Consider the following 18,395-nt stretch of genomic DNA (forward strand, 5'->3'; position numbering starts at 1 on the left):
TGGTTCGTAGGGTCAGCAAATACAATCAAGCCCCAAGGGAAGCTGAACATGAGAGGGTCCCCGATCCCAGAAACCCTAGAGCTTAGAGAATAGGACAAACAAGAAACAAAGCAAAGGGAACAGTCCGTGCTGAGGTACAGAAACAGGAAAGCACGTGGAATTTTCAGGGAAGGGCAGAGTTCATTTTGCACTGATCTGTTTGTGTGTGTGTGTGTGTGTGTGTGTGTGTGTGTGTGTGTGGGTGGAGGGGTGGGTGGAGAGGTCATGGCAGGGGAGGGTAGGAGTGTAGAAAGGCAGGCAGGAGACTGCTTTTGAAGGGTTTGATGTATCTAGCCAGGGAGTTTTAACTGGATCCTGTAGGACATTGTGTCTAAAATGTGTCACAAGAATAATTAAAATAAATCTCCAACTTTTAATGTCACATACTGTGCTGAGTGCCCTCCCCATATCAGTTCATCTGATTCTCATTTCAACTCTGTGCAGTGGCTTCTCTGGCCGTCTCCATGTTACAGACGGGGCCATCACAGCACAGGATGACCTTCTGGCCGTGACTGGGCTTGTCCTCAACCCCAGGCAGGCTGCCTCCACTGTTCGAATTCCTGGGCATGTGTAGTGGCAGAAAGGAGTGTAGTAAAATGCTTTGGGAAACACCTCCATAAATGCTATTTTTTTTAAAGGTGTCAAACTCAGTGTTTCACAATTATTTTAGCCTTCTGTAAAATCCTCTTTGAATTGTTTGGAGAATAAAATGCTGCCGTGAGATGGGGAGACATCTAAGGACTTCAAGGCAGAGTGTGACTGACATGAACACCTTGCATTTTCGGAAAAGAACCAAATAGCAGAAAGAGAATGAGGATTGGGGTGACAGGAAGGACAGAGATGCTAGCTGGGTGAACTTAATAACCTGGCTACGGGAAATAAAATGAACTGCTTAGGAAATTTTTTTTTTTAATTATTTTAAGTTCAGAAAAAAAATTGGGTATGAATTTCTGGCAAGGAACTTTTATTAAGGGAAAGACATAAGATGACAAGGCTCAGAATATAGTTAAAACACGTTTGGATTAATGGATGTCACCTATTTCTCCAAATGAGATGTTAGGTGGAACTTAAGTGGAAAAAACAGAGCTGTTATGTTTGCAGAGGGGATGGTTATCTGGAACCCCGGCTCCTTGTGGCCTTCCTACCTTCCAATACAGTTTGAGAATCACTGACCTGGGATAAGATAGGAGTAGTTAACATAATGTGTCTTATGACTAATTCTCACATTTTAAAAATAATTGCACAGAGAAGCAGCAGGTTTCATGGCTGTGAGAACTGCCTGACTTTGAGTCCTGCCTCTGCCGCTTATCACCAGTGTAATCCTGGATAGTTACTGAACTGCTCTGTGCCTCAGTTTCCTCATCTGTAAATGGAGACGGTAAAGTAGCAACCTCCATGAGTTGTTGGAAGGGTTAAAAGAGTTAGTTTTGTTAGTTGTTAGTATTACAGAGCCTGGCACTTGGAGGCACTCAATATGGCAGTCTTCTCTGTGACACATCACATGGGCTCTCTGGACTGTGACACAACCCTTCCAAAGATGGGGCTCTGACCCTTTTATAAATCTGTTGGTTTCATTTTTAGATGGCTTGAATTATTAGAAGCCGTGATCATACATTGAGCCAAAACTCTTTCAATTCCTTGAATAGTTATTAAGATTGTATAGTCCACTAGGATAGCAACTGGCCACATGTGTCCATCGAGTACTTGGAGTGTGGCTAGTTTGAACTGAGATGTGCGGTAAGTATGAAAATACACATCGGATTTTGAAGATCTAGCATGAAAAAAAAGTTAAACTATCTCATCATTTTTATATTAGTTACATGTTGGAAGCCTACTGTTTTGAATACACTATTTTAAATGAAATTTAAAATTAATTTCATTTCTCTGTACTTTTTAAATGTAGCTGTTAGAAAATTTAAAGTTGAAGATGTGGCTTACGTTATATTTCTGCTAAACAGTGCTAGGAGCGGCAAGGAGGCCATGTTAATAGTAATAATGACTATCAAGAATTTTATTGGAATATAAAGGATTCTAATAAAATATAGAAACCTGCTAGAATTATTTTCTTGAGGGATACTCCTGACTCTGCTTTTAATTAGAGAATCATAAATGGAGGAAGAATAAGTAATTTCACAAAGGTACCTTCATAGTTAAACTCTATTCAAGACAGAGAATCTATTCTTGAGAATGCTGAATTCGATAACTCTTGGACCTCCCTGAAGACTAGACTGACAGCTCTGGTTTTTAAAGGAGCCTAAAAAAGAATCCCTGATCATTTCATAGGGTGGGTGATTGTCCTCAGATTTATCCCCTTGTTCTTTTGCCAATTTATATTTTCGTTTGAACTCAAAGGTGATTTATGCCAAGCTGTGGGCACAGTAGGAATGTCCCACATTTTGCTATTCTCATAACAGCTAGAGTTTATAAAGATACTGAATCTTGACTAGCTTAAGTGAACTTACATTAAGGATATATCTATGGTCTGATTTTATGCTAATCTTTTGGGCATTGGTAACAACGTAATGTGCAATTATAAGAGAATTCGGTTAAATGGAATACTTCATTTCCTGGCCCTGTCTGATAATAGTGGAAATTGCTGTGTTTTGGAGCCTGCTTCCCCGTATCCATATACGTTTGTATTTGCAGTGGACTAAAATAACATTGATTAAGAATCAGCTGAAGAAGACTGCGGGAGAGATGTCTGGTCTCTGAATTTTGTATTGCTTTTTGTCTGTATAAAGATTATAACGTGAAATCTTACTAGCTTAACGTCCGTTCTCTGAGGCAACCTGGCACCCGTGTCTGGTTTCTAGATACAAGAGACTGTAGGTGAAGTAATTTCCCCCGTCTTAACTCGTAAGTCTTCATCTTTTTGTATATTTTGAGTGAGCTGTACAGCCTCAGAAGAGTGATTTTTTTTTTTTCTTGGTTATGAGGTTTGCTTCTTGGGTCGATGTGACTCTGCAGTGTCTTTTCCTCTACTTTTGTGAAAGATTGGCTAGGAAAATGAAGGGGGTGCAGTTGTTAATTATAGACGTGTCAGTTCCAGAAATCCCAGACCTACCCAGAGTAGAGGTTGATTGCACACAAGTTGTTTTTTTACAGTCATCCGACTGATGTATAGTGGTTTATTTTCCAAAGCCGTTGGAATGTAATAGCGTGAAGTGCCGTTTCAGAGCCTGCTTATAGTCATCTTTTGAAGTATTTTCCATGCCTCAGTGAAAGTTTTAATGCCTGTATGTAATTCCTGTATATTTTATGTGGAGCTACACCAACTCTCTGTTTCTTAATTTACAACTGAAGCACTGGGTATGACAGGCAACCAATTACAGCGTAATGCAAGATATTTTAAACGTTTGCTTCTGGATGATTAACTCTTCAAAACGCTTGAGATAAGATCATGGATTTAATCCCTGGCCATTGCCAAGACAGCATCTGTAACCCTTGCAGATAGCATGAAAGATGCGTCTTTGGTCACAAAACTGGAAAAGCAAAATCCTCAAAAAGAATCTTCCCCTAGTCACAGCTAACGTGGGGGATTCCACTATCTCTGCAAATAAATGAACAAACAAATCAGAACACCCCCAGACTATTTTTAAAGGCCTTTATTCACTAGAATCTTTTTCCTGGTGCTTGGATCTTACTTTGGCACTAAAATATTCACACACAAATCTGCCGCTTAAGAAACTAGCATATTTTTGAGTGCGCGCATACATTTATGCTTCCTGTGTTAAAATGAGAAACTCCAAAGCAAATAGACCAGGAAACTACTCCTATGAAAATGTCATGTTAGTGCATCTTTCCTTACACTGTTTCTTAGTAGTGCATTTTTAGTCATTGATTCACAGATGGGGTTCCTCTCCCTGGGCACCGGTTCGTCTGTCTGCTTTTTTCTTCACTGCAGTGAGCTCACTGCAGAATTCAAGGGAACCAGACCCATTTTCTAAAGAAAACTAGAGAAATAAAATGGGATTAATAGCTCACCCAGAGGTATCGTGAGGGTTCGCCAGACCTGGCTGATGTTTGGAGCTTCAGAGATTAAACAAAACTGTTTGGGGGTATGTACTCGGGCAATATGATGGGATCTTTCTGGCCACGGAGGAGGTGGTTTCTGTTTGGAATCATCTACCACATTCTCCTAAATCATGGGGCAGTGGTTAGCAGGGAAGCTCAGCTTTCAGAATTCAGCTGGAGTTGATGGCAAGTCAATTATGAACCAGCCTGGTGTGGTCTCAGCTGGGCCTGAGGGGATTAATGGTCCCTTGGCTAATACACAGGAAGTTGATTGATGCACTTGTTGGTTTAAGTGAGAGGTTAGTTTCTGATGCTATTTCCTGAGAGGCACTGCGTAAGATACGGCAGAATAAACTCGTGCTGCATCGTGAACTTAAATAGAGCAGGCTAAGAACTTTGAGACAGAGTCTTTCTCCTCTGTTGAATACTCCAGGGCAGGGATATAGCTAGAGGAAGAATGGGGTGGGGGTGGCAGGGTGGGAATAGAGAAGGTGACTTTGGGCATAGCTTCACAAAATGGTGTGGGGTTAGGGATCTCGTAAATGGATTTTCCTTCCCACCAGATAACTGAATTCAGCGCTTAAAAAAAAAAAAAATGTTTATTTATTTATTTTGAGAGAGAGAGCGCCCTGGAGAGCATGCACGCGAGCAGGGGAGGGGCAGAGAGAGGGAGAGAGAGAATCCCAAGCAGGCTTCGCAATGTCAGCATAGAGCCCGATGTGGGGCTCGCTCTCACAAACCGTGAGATCATGACCTGAGCTGAAATCGAGAGTCAGAGGCTTAACCGACTGAGCCACCCAGGCGCCCCTGAGTTCATTGCTTCTAAAACTGGTTATTCTGGCCTCTTAGGTAGGAACTGTATCTTCCAGGTTACCCGCCTCTCTCAGCTCTGCCTTATGCTGGACACCCCATTTCTTGAGTAGTAATATTGTAGTAATATAGTTACTCCATTGGATAAATGCATGGTAGCTCACTCAGGTAGTCTGTGTCCTCTGGGGGGCAAAAAAAACCAAAACTCTTTTTTTTTTTTGGCAAAATTGATTATAGGATGTTTATGCATTTAATGTGGACCGTTTCTAATTTGAATGTTACTAATTTGAGTGACTGTTGTAATTTGAATGAAGTATGATCATGAAATTATACCCTCTAATGTCAGGACTGCTTTTAGTGAAAGTTAATAAATCATGGCTGGCCTGTTAAGCAACTGCAAAGCTTGTCCCTCCCTTTCTCCACCCAGGCTTATAAAAGGGCTTCTTTTCCAAAGAAAATAACTGTTACGTAGCATGTCACTGTTTATATATATTACCTCATTTATTATATGCAGACTCATTCCTAGCCACCCAAAATGCAGTGACATACCCTTACACAACACTGTGTCCATTTGGAATTCAGTATAATGCAGAACTGCCTTGGGCCCTTTTCAGACGGTCTGTTAAGTACCCAGATTACCTCATTTTAAGGTTAGCTTAAGCCTACATCATAGATCCCCTAGGACAGCGTCAGAGCGATGTTCCAGTGTCCCATAAACACCTGTAAGACTAAAGCACATCTGAGCGGAGGGACAATTTTGTGATGATTTTTCTTCCTACATCTTTTAGGTTTTTATGTTACTTACGGGCCTTCCAGCTTCTACTCTTGCCTGCTTTTTTTCATTTATCTCCAGGTAACCTCTATCCTCTAATTCTGTGGTTCATAGGCATGCCAGGAGTGCTGATGAAAACGATTTCTTGAGGCTTGCCTGCTTTCATTTACCGATGGTGACGATGATTGATAATGATAGTAGCAGCCACAGAGAGCACCATTCCCGAAGCAGTTAATTTACACGTGCCATGCGCACAGTGGACAGACACGATGTCCCTGATACCCCTCACAGCCTGTGCATGATAGCAGTACGACCCCGTCTTAGAGATGGGAGCTCTGACCCTCTGGAGCCTCAGGAATTTGTATAGGGTTATTAGGACAGTGAATGCAAGCGCCCGGAGGTGGGTAGACCTCACAGCTCGTCTTCTTTCTACTCAGCCGCATTTCATTTCCTCTACGTCATCAGTCACCGTAGAAAAACCACCAGGCTCACCGAAGCTGGGAAGCGAACAAAATAGGGTCAGAATTCAGGCAGTTTGTCCAAGTTGATGGAGCTATAACCTTGGTTCTGTGTGTTGGCATTCTGTTGCTCAAGGGATGCATAGATTGCTTATGTGAGCTGGCCCTTTAAAACATCATGGAGTAGGGGCACCTGGGTGGCTCAGTCAGTTAAGCATCTGACTTCAGCTCAGGTCATGATCTCATGGTTCGTGGGTTCAAGCCCCATATTGGGTTCTGTGCTGACAGCTCAGAGCCTGGAGCCTGCTTCTGATTCTGTGTCTCCCTCTCTCTCTGTCCCTGCCCTGGTCGTGCTCTCTCTCTCAAAAATAAATAAAAACGTTTTTAAAACATCATGGAGCAAAGCTGGGGAAATCATTGCTCCCATCTGAAAGTACATGCATTTGAAAATATCCTTGAGAGTGTTTTGGTCTGTAGTCTTAAGTAGGCAAGGACATGCCTGGTTTTCTAGGGAAGTCAGAATCAAGACTTCTGGTACAGACTTTGGTAGGGTTGTGTCAGGGATTGATCTGTGATACTGCTGATGGGACAGCCAGCTGGAGTGGGAACATCAGCACAAGAATGCCTTTGGAAATTAAACATCGAAATGAAAACGTTCTTTTGAAGGCAAATTTCCAGGTGTGCTGTAAACTGTGCTAAGCTATAATTGAAATATAAAAGAAAATTTCAAAAGCGGTGATCTATTTTTTGGTGATTGTTGTGCTAATCCTGAAATCCTAGTGTGAATTAATACAAAGACAAGATTGGATGCATAAAAGTACCTGTTTTAATCATTTAGCACGTTGTTCAAAACTAAACTGGTTGAGGCTTCAAGTGTAAGGGTGAAAATCTTACTTTCATCTATCACATCCCACCATAATCTGCCAAGAACAGCCACCAGGGGCTCCCCTGGCAGCTGCGAAGACAACCTTCCATTCTCAAAGCTTGATATGGGGGAGAGATTTGCTGCAGTTCATGTATAATGAAGTGGTCGAGGCTGATGTTTTTGAAAGTACTTCATTAAAACTCAAAAGGAGTGAATCAATTTTCCGTTGAAATCTGGTACTGTATGGAAATATCCTGCAATGTGGAAGCTTTCATTTGGCAGAAGGTTTTGTCTTAGGAGTTGAGTACCAAGTTACTTTGCAGCAGGTGCAAGAACTGTGTTTGCCTTTGCCAGCATGTTCCACGTGAGATCACGAGGCATTCAGAAGCCACAGGAAAGTCGGCCTTGAGAGCGTAGGAAAAAAGCCAACCCTGTCCCCACCCCTGCACCCCACCCCCTTCCCAAACACCGGTGCATCAGTACCCACATGTACCAACAGCAGCGATGGCTATGGGTACTATATCGGATAGCCCCTGTGGATTGTGTGCATGTGGTTTCTTTTGGCCTGTCCTAAAGTCAGAAAGTAAATGCTGGATCCTCGTGTCCGAACTGGGAAACCAAACTTGGCGTAGGGCGTCAGAGTCTTGCTCTCCTGTGCAGTCTTGGGGGTACCCCTGATAAACATAGACTGATGCTATTTTACTCTTTCGTCTAGACACACTACTTTGGCCTTTGGTTTCTCAGCAAGAGCCAGCAAGCACGATGGGTGGAGCTGGAGAAACCTCTGAAGAAACATCTGGACAAATTTGCTAACGAGCCTCTGCTTTTCTTCGGAGTCATGTTCTATGTGCCAAATGTGTCATGGCTTCAGCAGGAGGCCACAAGGTAGGTGCATTTTTTTTCTGGGTTGTGCATAAGGGCGTGGATCAACTGTGAGGCTTCAGGTGAAGTAGATGAGCTGGCTGATTTGGGGGGTGTGTAGGTGTAGGTGGGTGTAGTGGGGGGGAGGGTGGAGTAGTTGGGGATTGTTTACCAGTTGCTTCGCAGCTTTAGAATCGTTGTTTGAATCCGTGGTGCCAACCCCGGTGGCTCCCTATGATGCTAGTCAGGTAGCAGTGATCCTGAGTCAGTAGAGCATTGTGCCTGGCAGCATAGAAGGATTAGTTGGGGTCTATGGGTAGAGTAGATGGGCTAGAATTTAATAAAGAATTAACCATCTACGGGGCGCCTGGGTGGCTCAGTTGGTTGAGCATCCGACTCTTGGTTTCGGCTCAGGTCGTGATCTCACGGTTTGTGGGTTTGAGCCCTGCATCGGGCTCTGTGCTGATGGCATGGAGCCTGCTTGGGGTTCTCTCTCTCTCCCTCTGTCTCTTCACCTCCCCTGCTCGCTCACTCAATCTCTCTCTCTCAAAATAAAAAAAAAATAAGCATAAAAAAAAAAAGAATTAACCACCTAATACTTCTTTGTTCTACTCTTGCCCTTAATATGCTCCCAAGCAAAATGTAGCATCAGACTTTGGATTTCAGGATTAAAAACATAACTAATGATGGGAGCAGAGTTGGGGAGAACGTTGAGAAGGGTGAGAGTTTTGCTTGTCCTGGGTCACAATAGGAGGAGACAGGGAGGCGTCAGTAGAGAGGAGACCTGGGATTGGTCCCACCCTCCTGCTCATTGGCTGTCTTGCCTGGAAGAAACCACCTGCCATCTGTGAAGTGGTATTTTCCCCTTATCTGTAAAGTGAGGGGTTTGCATGTTTCTAAAGTCTCATAGTCAGTGATTCCATGAATGAAGCAGTTGGTGTTGGTTGGTGTTAGTACGGTTCGCTTATTGGTAAGAGTTTTCCATTAAAATATGCGGAGGGGTTGTCTTCTCATCAAATGGTTCTTTCTGGTAAGAAGGAGAATTACATCAAGCTTCTACTTTCCACGTTTTTCTTGGCTCATGGCATTCAGAGTACTAGGAAGCAGTACCAATAACACACTGCAAAGTAGGAATATTGTATTTGATTATTGCATGTGTGGTTTCTTAGATTTAAAATTTTTATTTTATTTATTAAAAAAATTTTTTAAGTTGATTTGAGAGAATGAGAGAGAGAGAGAGAGAGAGACAGTGTGTGTGTGTGTGTGTGTGTGTGTGTGTGTGTGTGTGGAAGGGGGAGTGGCAGAGAGAGGGAAAGAGGGAATCCCAAGCAGACTCCACGCTGACAGCAAGGACCCCAACTTGGGGCTTGATCCCACGAACACTGAGATCATGACCTGAGCCAAGACTGAGAATCGGATGCTTAACTGACTGAGCCACCCAGGTGCCCCAAGATTTTAAAATAGGAAGCACTTAAAAATTTTTTTTTTTAATTTTTTTTCAACGTTTATTTATTTTTGGGACAGAGAGAGACAGAGCATGAACGGGGGAGGGGCAGAGAGAGAGGGAGACACAGAATCGGAAACAGGCTCCAGGCTCTGAGCCATTAGCCCAGAGCCTGACGTGGGGCTCGAACTCACGGACCGCGAGATCGTGACCTGGCTGAAGTCGGACGCCTAACCGACTGCGCCACCCAGGCGCCCCAAAATTTTTATGTCCATTTTAAGGTGATAGTTTCCATCTTCTTTTTTTTTTCTTTTTAAAATAAAAACTATTATTAAATAGGTGGTATTTCTGTCAGCAGAGGCCATGATATAGCTCACAGCCTGGCCAGAAAACCTGTGTTCCATCTTTCAGGTATCATTCATTTGAAGCACTTGGTTGGAAACTGTTGTGCACTTTTTTCCGTTTTTTTTCACTTATGTAGTTTCTTTTCTGTGCATGAAGTTATTAACTCCTCCAAATGGGACAGTTTCCACTGGCTTCTGAATCTTCCTTGACTACTTCACACAGTGTCGGGAACACGGCATTAGGTTAATAAGTACTTGCTGATTCATGGCTCTTGGACTGTGAAATGCAAGGCAGTGGGTAACAAGGAGGAAATGCAGACTATAAATTAAAACATATTGGGCAAAGTGCAGTCTGTAGGAAAAAAACGAAGTGTTGTTACTCTAGACAGACTTATTCTGTAAGGTCAGTTGTTAAGGAGAAGAAATTGAAATAAAAGGTAAGGCACTCAGAAATTGTCCTTTATGAAGTTAAAAAAGGTTGTTTAAGCTTAGAAAAATGAAGGCTTAGGGCCCCCGAGTGGCTCAGTCAGTTAAGTGTCCAAGTCTTGGTTTCAGCTCAGGTCACCATCCCATGGTCTGTGAGATTGAGCCCCACGTCGGGCTCTGCACTGACAGTGTGGAACCTGCTTGGGATTCTCTCTCTCCCTCTCTCTTGCTCTCTCTCTCTTGTTGGGGGGGAATTCTATGTTAACTCTGGAGCGCAAAATTTGGGCCAATAATAAGTGAAGTGCAAGGAGTTGAAAGACTTTGGTTATTTGGCTCAACATAAGAACACAGTTTCTAATAAGTAAAGCCATAAAAGGTGGCACAAGCACACCTATAACAGGGTGAGTGCCCTGGTTTATGGAAGTGCTGTGGCACTGAGTGGGTAGATGGGGTGGTGTCTTGGAGAGGAGACCGCCATATTGGGTAGGATGTTGGACTAGATCAATGGTTCTCAAACAGACTAGGGCTTGCTATATTGTAATTACCTGGAGCATTTATTATAAATGTGATTCTAGGGCTGTAACAGAAGTCTAAATTGAAATGTCTAGGGCTGTGGATCAGGAGTATATATTGTTTAAAATAAATGATATTCTTCGGGTGGTTCTGATTTTCATCCCGACTTGGTAATTAACAAATTAGTTAACCTCTAAAGCTCTTTGCGGTTTTAGATTTTCCAGGTAAGTAAACTTAATGCCAGATTATTTGACTGTCAATATTTGCATTCACAAGCTGAAACAAAAAGTGTTGTAAATCTCAAAAATTTGAGTTATAAAGTAGGAATTTTGATGGGGGTTATTGAGACTGGAGATTTGGTAGGACTTCTTTCCTTTTCCTTTAGAATTTCTTTTTTGCTCAGTTAGCTTGGTTCATTTAAGATGAACTTTGATAAGGAGAGAATGAAATCTTTTCCAGCCGAGGTTTTTGAAGCAAACTCTGTTATTGTCATTTGATCAGAAAAACTAACAAAGAAAACAAAATGTTGAAGGACATTTTTTAGGCTTAAACATGGAACTAAACTGTATATATGTTAGGTATGACCTTCTCTTTATGGCAAAGAACGTTTAAAGTTAGGAGCTAGGTTAGCATGAGGAGTTGGGGGTTTTTGGTTTTGTGGGGTTTTTTTCCAGCATTACAGAAATTTTTGTTGCTCCAAGGAACCCTAAAACTGGAATGTGCCAAGGGACATCAGAGCAAGTGAAAGACTTTAGTTGGGGAGATGAGAAAATAAGCGAGAGAAGTGGTGTAAGTAAAGAAAGGAGAATTGATGGAGAAGGAGGAGAGAGAATGACATATACTTGGGAAGTGACCCGGGTGTGATTCGTGAGCTGTACCATGGGTTGTAGGCATATAGACTGGAGTGCAAAGGAGCCCTGGTTTGGACAGAATGACATTTTAAAATGAGCAAGGTTCCTGGGTTTGATGTTGGACACAAATAAATGAGCTGAACTCAAGGTGAAGAATGCTACCAGGGCTCCTTAGGAGCCTGTGGGGATCTGAGCCTTCTTGGGAGGTTTTAGAAGCATCAGGGTCCAAACTGAATACCGAAACTGTCTTCCAGGCAGAGCAGCCAAGGAGAAGCAGCGGTGATAGGGCAGGATTCCAGAGGAATGTTTCACAGAAGGCCCCAACAACATTCATTAGGAGCGGGTTAGTGACTAACTCTTAAGCCATTTGCTGTTGCCCGTGTTACCAGGCGTCTGAGGTGGAGATGTGCTGCACCTGGGATCTGCAGTGTCTGACACAAAACAGTTAGTCTTTGTGATGCCCCGCAGAGTAAGATATTTGCATAGATTAGAAATAGGAATCCGTCTTTCACTGTGGGCAGGCCCTCGGAGGAGGCAACCATTCAGCCATCTGTGCTTAAAAAGTAAGCCTTTGTCTGGAGCCAACCAAACTCGTTTTCACCCAACACATGTTGGCAAAGGTTTGGCTACTTCTGTTTGAGAAGAAAACAGGTTCTATAGCATTAGTAGGGCCCAGCCATGTCTTCTTTCTGAATAAGGAAAAAGAATTTAGAATTAGCCCTCTGGTTGTTTGGGGGAATGGGGTGTTTGTGAACGCACATATCTCAAATACATAGCAGTGGAAGGAGGATGTATTTAAAAGTTTGTGCTTCATATCTTGTCCCCAGACAGTTCCACCCTTGAAAACTTGCAGGTTGGGGCGCCTGGGTGGCGCACTCGGTTAAGCGTCCGACTTCAGCCAGGTCACGATCTCGCAGTCCGTGAGTTCGAGCCCCGCGTCGGGCTCTGGGCTGATGGCTCAGAGCCTGGAGCCTGTTTCCGATTCTGTGTCTCCCTCTCTCTCTGCCCCTCCCCCGTTCATGCTCTGTCTCTCTCTGTCCCAAAAATAAATAAATGTTGAAAAATAAAAATTAAAAAAAAAAAAAACTTGCAGGTTAATAGAGTCCTGGGAACAGCACAACAAAAATTTGAGAATGATGTTGATTGCACACTGTTCAACAAGGTGATTTACTTTCTTCAAATGATCAAGTCCATATTTTTTTAAGTAGAAAACTGAGAAGCTCTTTTTTTTTTTTGACATTAATTTTGGCATACTGTGTCTTGTGTCATCTGGATATGATTTTCGGAGAACAAATGTCTTCATAAGAGAAGGAAACCTGCCGAGGTACTATGATTGAATTGGAGAAGAAATGGACAATTCAAGCCCTACATTTAGGTGATAATTGAACAAGAAGGCAAACGATATCAAAAGGAGAATTCACATAGGCATACACACGGAAGGAAAAAAATCTCGGTATTCTTACAGAAGTGCAAAAAAGCCGATACAAAGGACACTAGTAGACAGATGGAAGATGAGTCATGAAACCATAGGAATTAAAGAGATTAAGACCAGGGTTTGTTAGCCCCACTCCAGAGTCTAAGATACATTACCTTGGGGCTTTAAAAATGTTAGTTTTCCCACTTTGGTTAAAATGACTCAAGGGATGGGACCACCGTAATTTTTTCCACTTTGCTTCCCCTATTCCTTTCCACCAGCTCTGCTGTTCAGTGAAGGGACTCTTGCTGGCGATTCCTCTCTCCCCATTATGTTCTCCTCCTGACTCAAAGGAAAGATTTTTGTAATGTGTTTTAATGATTTGCATAGCAACAGGCTCAGTATAAACAGAGGGTTTTCAGATTTTTCTGGCCACAGAAAGAAGAAAGATGGTTTGTGAGAGGTGGAGAAATTCGTCGTCAAACAGAAGGATACTTAATAATAGCAAGGGGAAGCCAGAAGAGTGCTGGCCAAGGTTACCGCTTTTAGTTTCGCTCTGGGGTTTTTCCAAGTCTTCTCTCCAGTGAGGAAGCTCCTGTTTAGTTTTTTTCAATACGAAAGAGAAAATGTTGAAAAGAGTAATTTTTTTTCAGGGCGAATTTAGGCTGCAAAGTGTAAGTTGCTGACCCTGTGGTTTCTAAAATTTTTAATTCTCAGACACTTTTCTTTCACCAAAACATGTTCGTCTTTGCACTGCTCACTGTTGAATGGTATATTTGCATGGTGCAAAGAATCTTCTGATTGTCCTGATGAAACCAGATGACCTTTCCTTCTTTTCCAGGACAGGTTTGTAGCCTGCCTGTTGGGGGGGTGGCTGCCCACCCTCCTGGCTGTGTAGAAGCAAAACCAGGAAGCCAGTGCTCTAGCCAGCACAGCTGCTCCCCTCGCCAAGGACAGGCTTAGCACATCTGGTACATCTAGTGGATATTCCAGGGCTGTGGGACCTGTTCCAAGCTCCCTCTGTCGAGTGGATGCTTCTTCTGTGTTTTCTGAGCTTCTCAGCCTCACTAGGGCTCCCTACTTCTAGGCTCATGGTTCTTCTGTGCAGCTTCTCAAGTACTGGTCCATGAGGCTGAATGCTAGCCCGCTAGGTTTGGCTTCCCGTTATTATCAAAAGGACTTAGGAAGTACTCGATCTCTGCTTGGGCCCATATAGGGCATTCTTCAAGGTTAAATGAAGTTCCTGCCTGGGAAGAACTTGCTGGACGAGATGTCATTCCATTAACTGGGAATAAATGCCCACGTTGAAAATTGCACTGTTTAGGTACTGTAAAGGGGGGGGGGGTGTGTTTCTTCGTGACGGTGAGTGACAAGGGAGTTAGGTTAGTAAATTTTTAGACTATCATGGGGGCTCTTTCCCTCCAGTTACATATTTGGGCATATGGCATTGATGGCAAAGCCAAATTAGTTGAAACCTTACAATTCCCATCAAGGCCAAAATGGTATTTTGATTTTTTTCTTTAAGTCTCAGGAAGTCGTTCCAGTGACCTTACAAAAGCTTTCTTCACCTTTCCTTTCTTGTAAATACCAGTGCTGTCCCCGCTTAGGCTCTTGCAATGCGCCTTGAGTGCTATTGTAAACAAGTCAGCGTTCACCCAATGTTTAAAGTGTCTCTTTTAAAAGCTCTAATTATGGTAATGTTTCCATTTCCTTTTACAACACCATTTATTTTGTTCCTCCGGTTCTTTGAGTTCTTTTATTATTTTGAAATGTCATTTTAATGGCTATTTAAAGTTTGCCCTTGGGCTGGGAAATAGGGACTCCCTTCAAGTCAGACTTAAGATTCAGCATGAGTCCGCCTTAGATAATATAATTTGCTGAGAATGGCAAATCCTCTTCTGGCCAGCTCCAGCTGGTGAATGGGAACTTGTTTTCTCTCTCTCTCTCTCTCTCTCTCTTCTTCTCTGTTGATAGTTGAGAACAGAGTTGTTTCTGCCAGATATTTTAGATATTTTAAGATGCCATTGATACTAGGATTTAACCTTAAACATTCTCTGGGTGGGTAATGTATCGTTTAATGGGATCAAGAGAGGAAAATGGCTGTTTGTAATAAGCAGAGAAAGTCTTGAAGGGAAGAACTGCTCCCCAAAAGATTAGTTGATGAAAATGTTAGCTGTCATTTGCACTATTTTGCATTTCAACTATTATGAAACACCTTTCCCTGTTAGGCACTTTGCCAGTCAGAGAGAATGTGAAATGTACACATCTCCACATGTACACATCTTTTGCAAAGAGCTGTATCTCCAAGCAGCTTTTAATTTCATTTCCATGTATTTGATTTATTGCAGTTTGAGTTTGGCCTTACAGCGAACGTTGCTGACCCTACGTACCTCCTGGAGAAGGCTTTCTCACTGTTTTGGTGAAAGCCAGAGGGCCTGGCAAGACTCTTTGAAAACCAGGGCCAGCTTCATGGGCCTGTGACCTGTGCAGTGAATTACACAGCCCTGTACTCAGAAAGGCCGTTGCCCCTGGCTTAATGCTCTGCTGGGGCCCTCTTGGAGTTGCTAACAATTTTTGAACCACAGACCCAGCATTTTTATTTTTCACTAGACCCTGTGAGTTAAGTGGCCAGTCCCGCCCAGGACAGTGTCCTCCTTGCATCTCTGTTCATTCTCTTCTTCTTGTTTTGTTGTTACCTTGTTAGTTGTTACTCTCGTTTTGTAGTTACTCTTAGTTAAGGGTGGATCTGGGTCTACAGTTACAGGTGTGATCAAAGAGAAAAAGTAAATTAAAAAAAAAAAACCAAAACCCTGCCTTGGAACAAAAATAAAATGTTCGCTATCTATGCAAATAAGAAAATAGAAACGTGACCCTGGTAACCATTTCTGCTCCTGGACGTGACTCACTGGAAAATCCTACAGTCTGTTATAAAATAAATTTAATCTCCTATAGGGAAGCTGATTGATGAGTGCCTCTCATTCCTCAACTAGGATTTCTTCATGGTTTATTGTGAAAAAAGGACTCTGCAAAGTTTATGTGTCTCTTAATTAAATCAAGAGTACGCCTTAGCCACTGCTTCATTGTTCAAGTCTTCCAGATACATGGAGCTTCTTGTCCAACTCTCTAACTCCCATGCTCCAGGAAAAAGAGTTTGCAAGATATGCAGGGATGTTGTTAGCTATTTAGGCAACCTACTGCCACTAGAAAAACAAAGTGTAGACAAATAAAATGAAGTTAACACATAAACATAATCTGTGGGTTTGGGTTTTTTTGTTTTTTTACTATTCTTTCCCTTTAGGGGAGAGAAAATAAATAGTAATAAAAAGTCAGAATATTTTAATAATATCACTTGACATTATTATTCATTGTAGGTGTCCTATAATGAATGGAAAAATCCAAATTTCAGAAGGAAATAGATCAGAAGTGTCATTCATATTTCAAAAGAAGCCTTCATGGAATTCATGGAATGCTAGGGTTCTTTAATGCACCTGACATTTGATTTTCACCCTTTACAAAGCAAGATGTACTTATGTATGTTTTAATCATTCGTAAAGCAAAGTTTCCCCCCAAATAGGTGAAGTAGAATACCCAAAAAACCTTTGCTTTTAAAGTGTTAAAATTACCTCATTTGCAATCATAGGTTAATGTGTATTTGATGATGTATCCTGAACTTTTCGAAAGCAAACAAAAATCATGCTCCCGTTAAGCCATTTTGAAAATAACTCAATTTCTTTTTTTTTTTAATTTTTTTTTTAACGTTTATTTATTTTTGAGACAGAGAGAGAGCATGAACAGGGGAGGAGCAGAGAGAGAGGGAGACACAGAATCTGAAACAGGCTCCAGGCTCTGAGTGGTCAGCACAGAGCCCGACGCGGGGCTCGAACTCACGGACCGTGAGATCATGACCTGAGCCGAAGTCGGACGCTTAACCGACCGAGCCACCCAGGCACCCCGAAAATAATTCAGTTTCTTAAGCAAGGGTCCTAATTGCATTCTTTGTGGGTTTCTTGATTTCCAAAGATAAATTTGTTAATTCACTTAGTCATTGATTCCAAAATAGTTTTTTTTTTTTTTAATGTTTATTTTTAAGAGACAGAGTGTGAGTGGGGAAGGGTCAGAGAGAGAGAGGGAGATACAGAATCTGAAACAGGCTCCAGGCTCTGAGTGGTCAGCACAGAGCCCGACGCGGGGCTCGAACTCACGGACCGTGAGATCATGACCTGAGCCGAAGTCGGACGCTTAACCGACCGAGCCACCCAGGCACCCCGAAAATAATTCAGTTTCTTAAGCAAGGGTCCTAATTGCATTCTTTGTGGGTTTCTTGATTTCCAAAGATAAATTTGTTAATTCACTTAGTCATTGATTCCAAAATAGTTTTTTTTTTTTTTAATGTTTATTTTTAAGAGACAGAGTGTGAGTGGGGAAGGGTCAGAGAGAGAGAGGGAGATACAGAATCTGAAACAGGCTCCAGGCTCTGAGCTGTCAGCACAGAGCTCGACGCGGGGCTTGAATTCATGAACCATGAGATCATGACCTGAGCCGAAGTCAGATGCTCAACCCACCGAGTCACCCAGGTGTCCCCCAAAATAGCTCTTTATCAGAGTTACACTGCAGAAGACTGAGAAAGATTATACATTCAATCCATGAAATAACAAAGATTTGTAATCGAGCATAGATTAAAATTTTAGGATATTCTTTTTTGGGGGTTGTTTTTTTTTTTGCCTTTTTTTCAAAAACAGAGTAGAACATGATGATCACAGGCACCAGTGTTTACCTTCAGCTGAGGGGTGGAGAGAGGGGAAAACAAACAGAAGCTATGGGAAGAGGTGTTTTGTCATGTCAAAGCATGCCAGCTATGCTCTCTGGATTTTTCAAAGACATCCACTTCCTTATAAAGGATTCTTAGGATTTGTAGGGGTATCATTACAATGGGTGGGATTGTGAACGGTGTGTTCGTTTCAAAATGGGTTTTTGAAAATCTTGGGAGGGGAGGGGAACCCAGGGAGTCAGTGCTTCAGAATCCTTTGCTCTCCCTTTTTCCTGGGGTCTCGGCACCGGGACCTTGGGTCCGGGTTGAGTGGGTGGGGAAGGGAGAGGGAAGGGACAGACGTGGTGTTTTCGTACATCACAGAGGCCCCCAGTGCTTGAGCAGCAGCACGGTCTGGAAAGCACAGGATCCTTCATCGGGCTTTAGGGTGAGGCGGTTGTCTGACCCCACCCCAGACTTGGAAACCTCCTCTGTGGGGTTCTGTGGGAGAATGTAGTTTGCCTTCTGTCACCTGATATCATTTCATAATAATAATGATAGCGGCTAGCGTATGTGTGAGGGGCTGCACTAAATATCTTAAGTGATTATCTTTTTCAGTCCTCACCGGAACCTGTGAAGCGGGCACTGTTATTATCCTCTGAAGAAGGATTGTGTTTCTAACAGAAGTTTCATTACTAATGAGTAGAGATTTCGTCCATCAAATAAAGGGAATCTTTTACGTTACTTTGCCAGAAAAATACATCTGTCCATACGTGCCCCTACTCCCCAGCGTTTTCCAGAGCAACAGGGGGTTTAGTCTCCACCGAAATGTCAGCA

The 18,395-nt window shown here is 42.5% G+C and overlaps 1 protein-coding gene and 1 long non-coding RNA gene across 4 annotated transcripts in view; both read left to right on the plus strand.

Moving 5' to 3' along the window:
* PTPN14 (protein tyrosine phosphatase non-receptor type 14) overlaps window positions 1–18,395 on the plus strand; it is a 181,499-nt gene that overhangs the window by 77,533 nt on the left and 85,571 nt on the right. For all 3 annotated transcript variants that reach the window (XM_043569056.1, XM_043569059.1, XM_043569058.1), the window contains exon 3: window positions 7,674–7,843. In XM_043569056.1, coding sequence (XP_043424991.1) covers window positions 7,674–7,843 — 170 coding nt within the window. The remainder of the gene's footprint in view (window positions 1–7,673; window positions 7,844–18,395) is intronic.
* Window positions 9,530–15,879, plus strand: LOC122476419. The gene is made up of 2 exons (XR_006295488.1): window positions 9,530–12,250; window positions 12,491–15,879. It is a non-coding gene; the product is annotated as an uncharacterized LOC122476419 (long non-coding RNA).

This window comes from Prionailurus bengalensis, chromosome E4 (genome assembly GCF_016509475.1).
Source record: "Prionailurus bengalensis isolate Pbe53 chromosome E4, Fcat_Pben_1.1_paternal_pri, whole genome shotgun sequence".
NCBI lineage: Eukaryota > Metazoa > Chordata > Mammalia > Carnivora > Felidae > Prionailurus > Prionailurus bengalensis.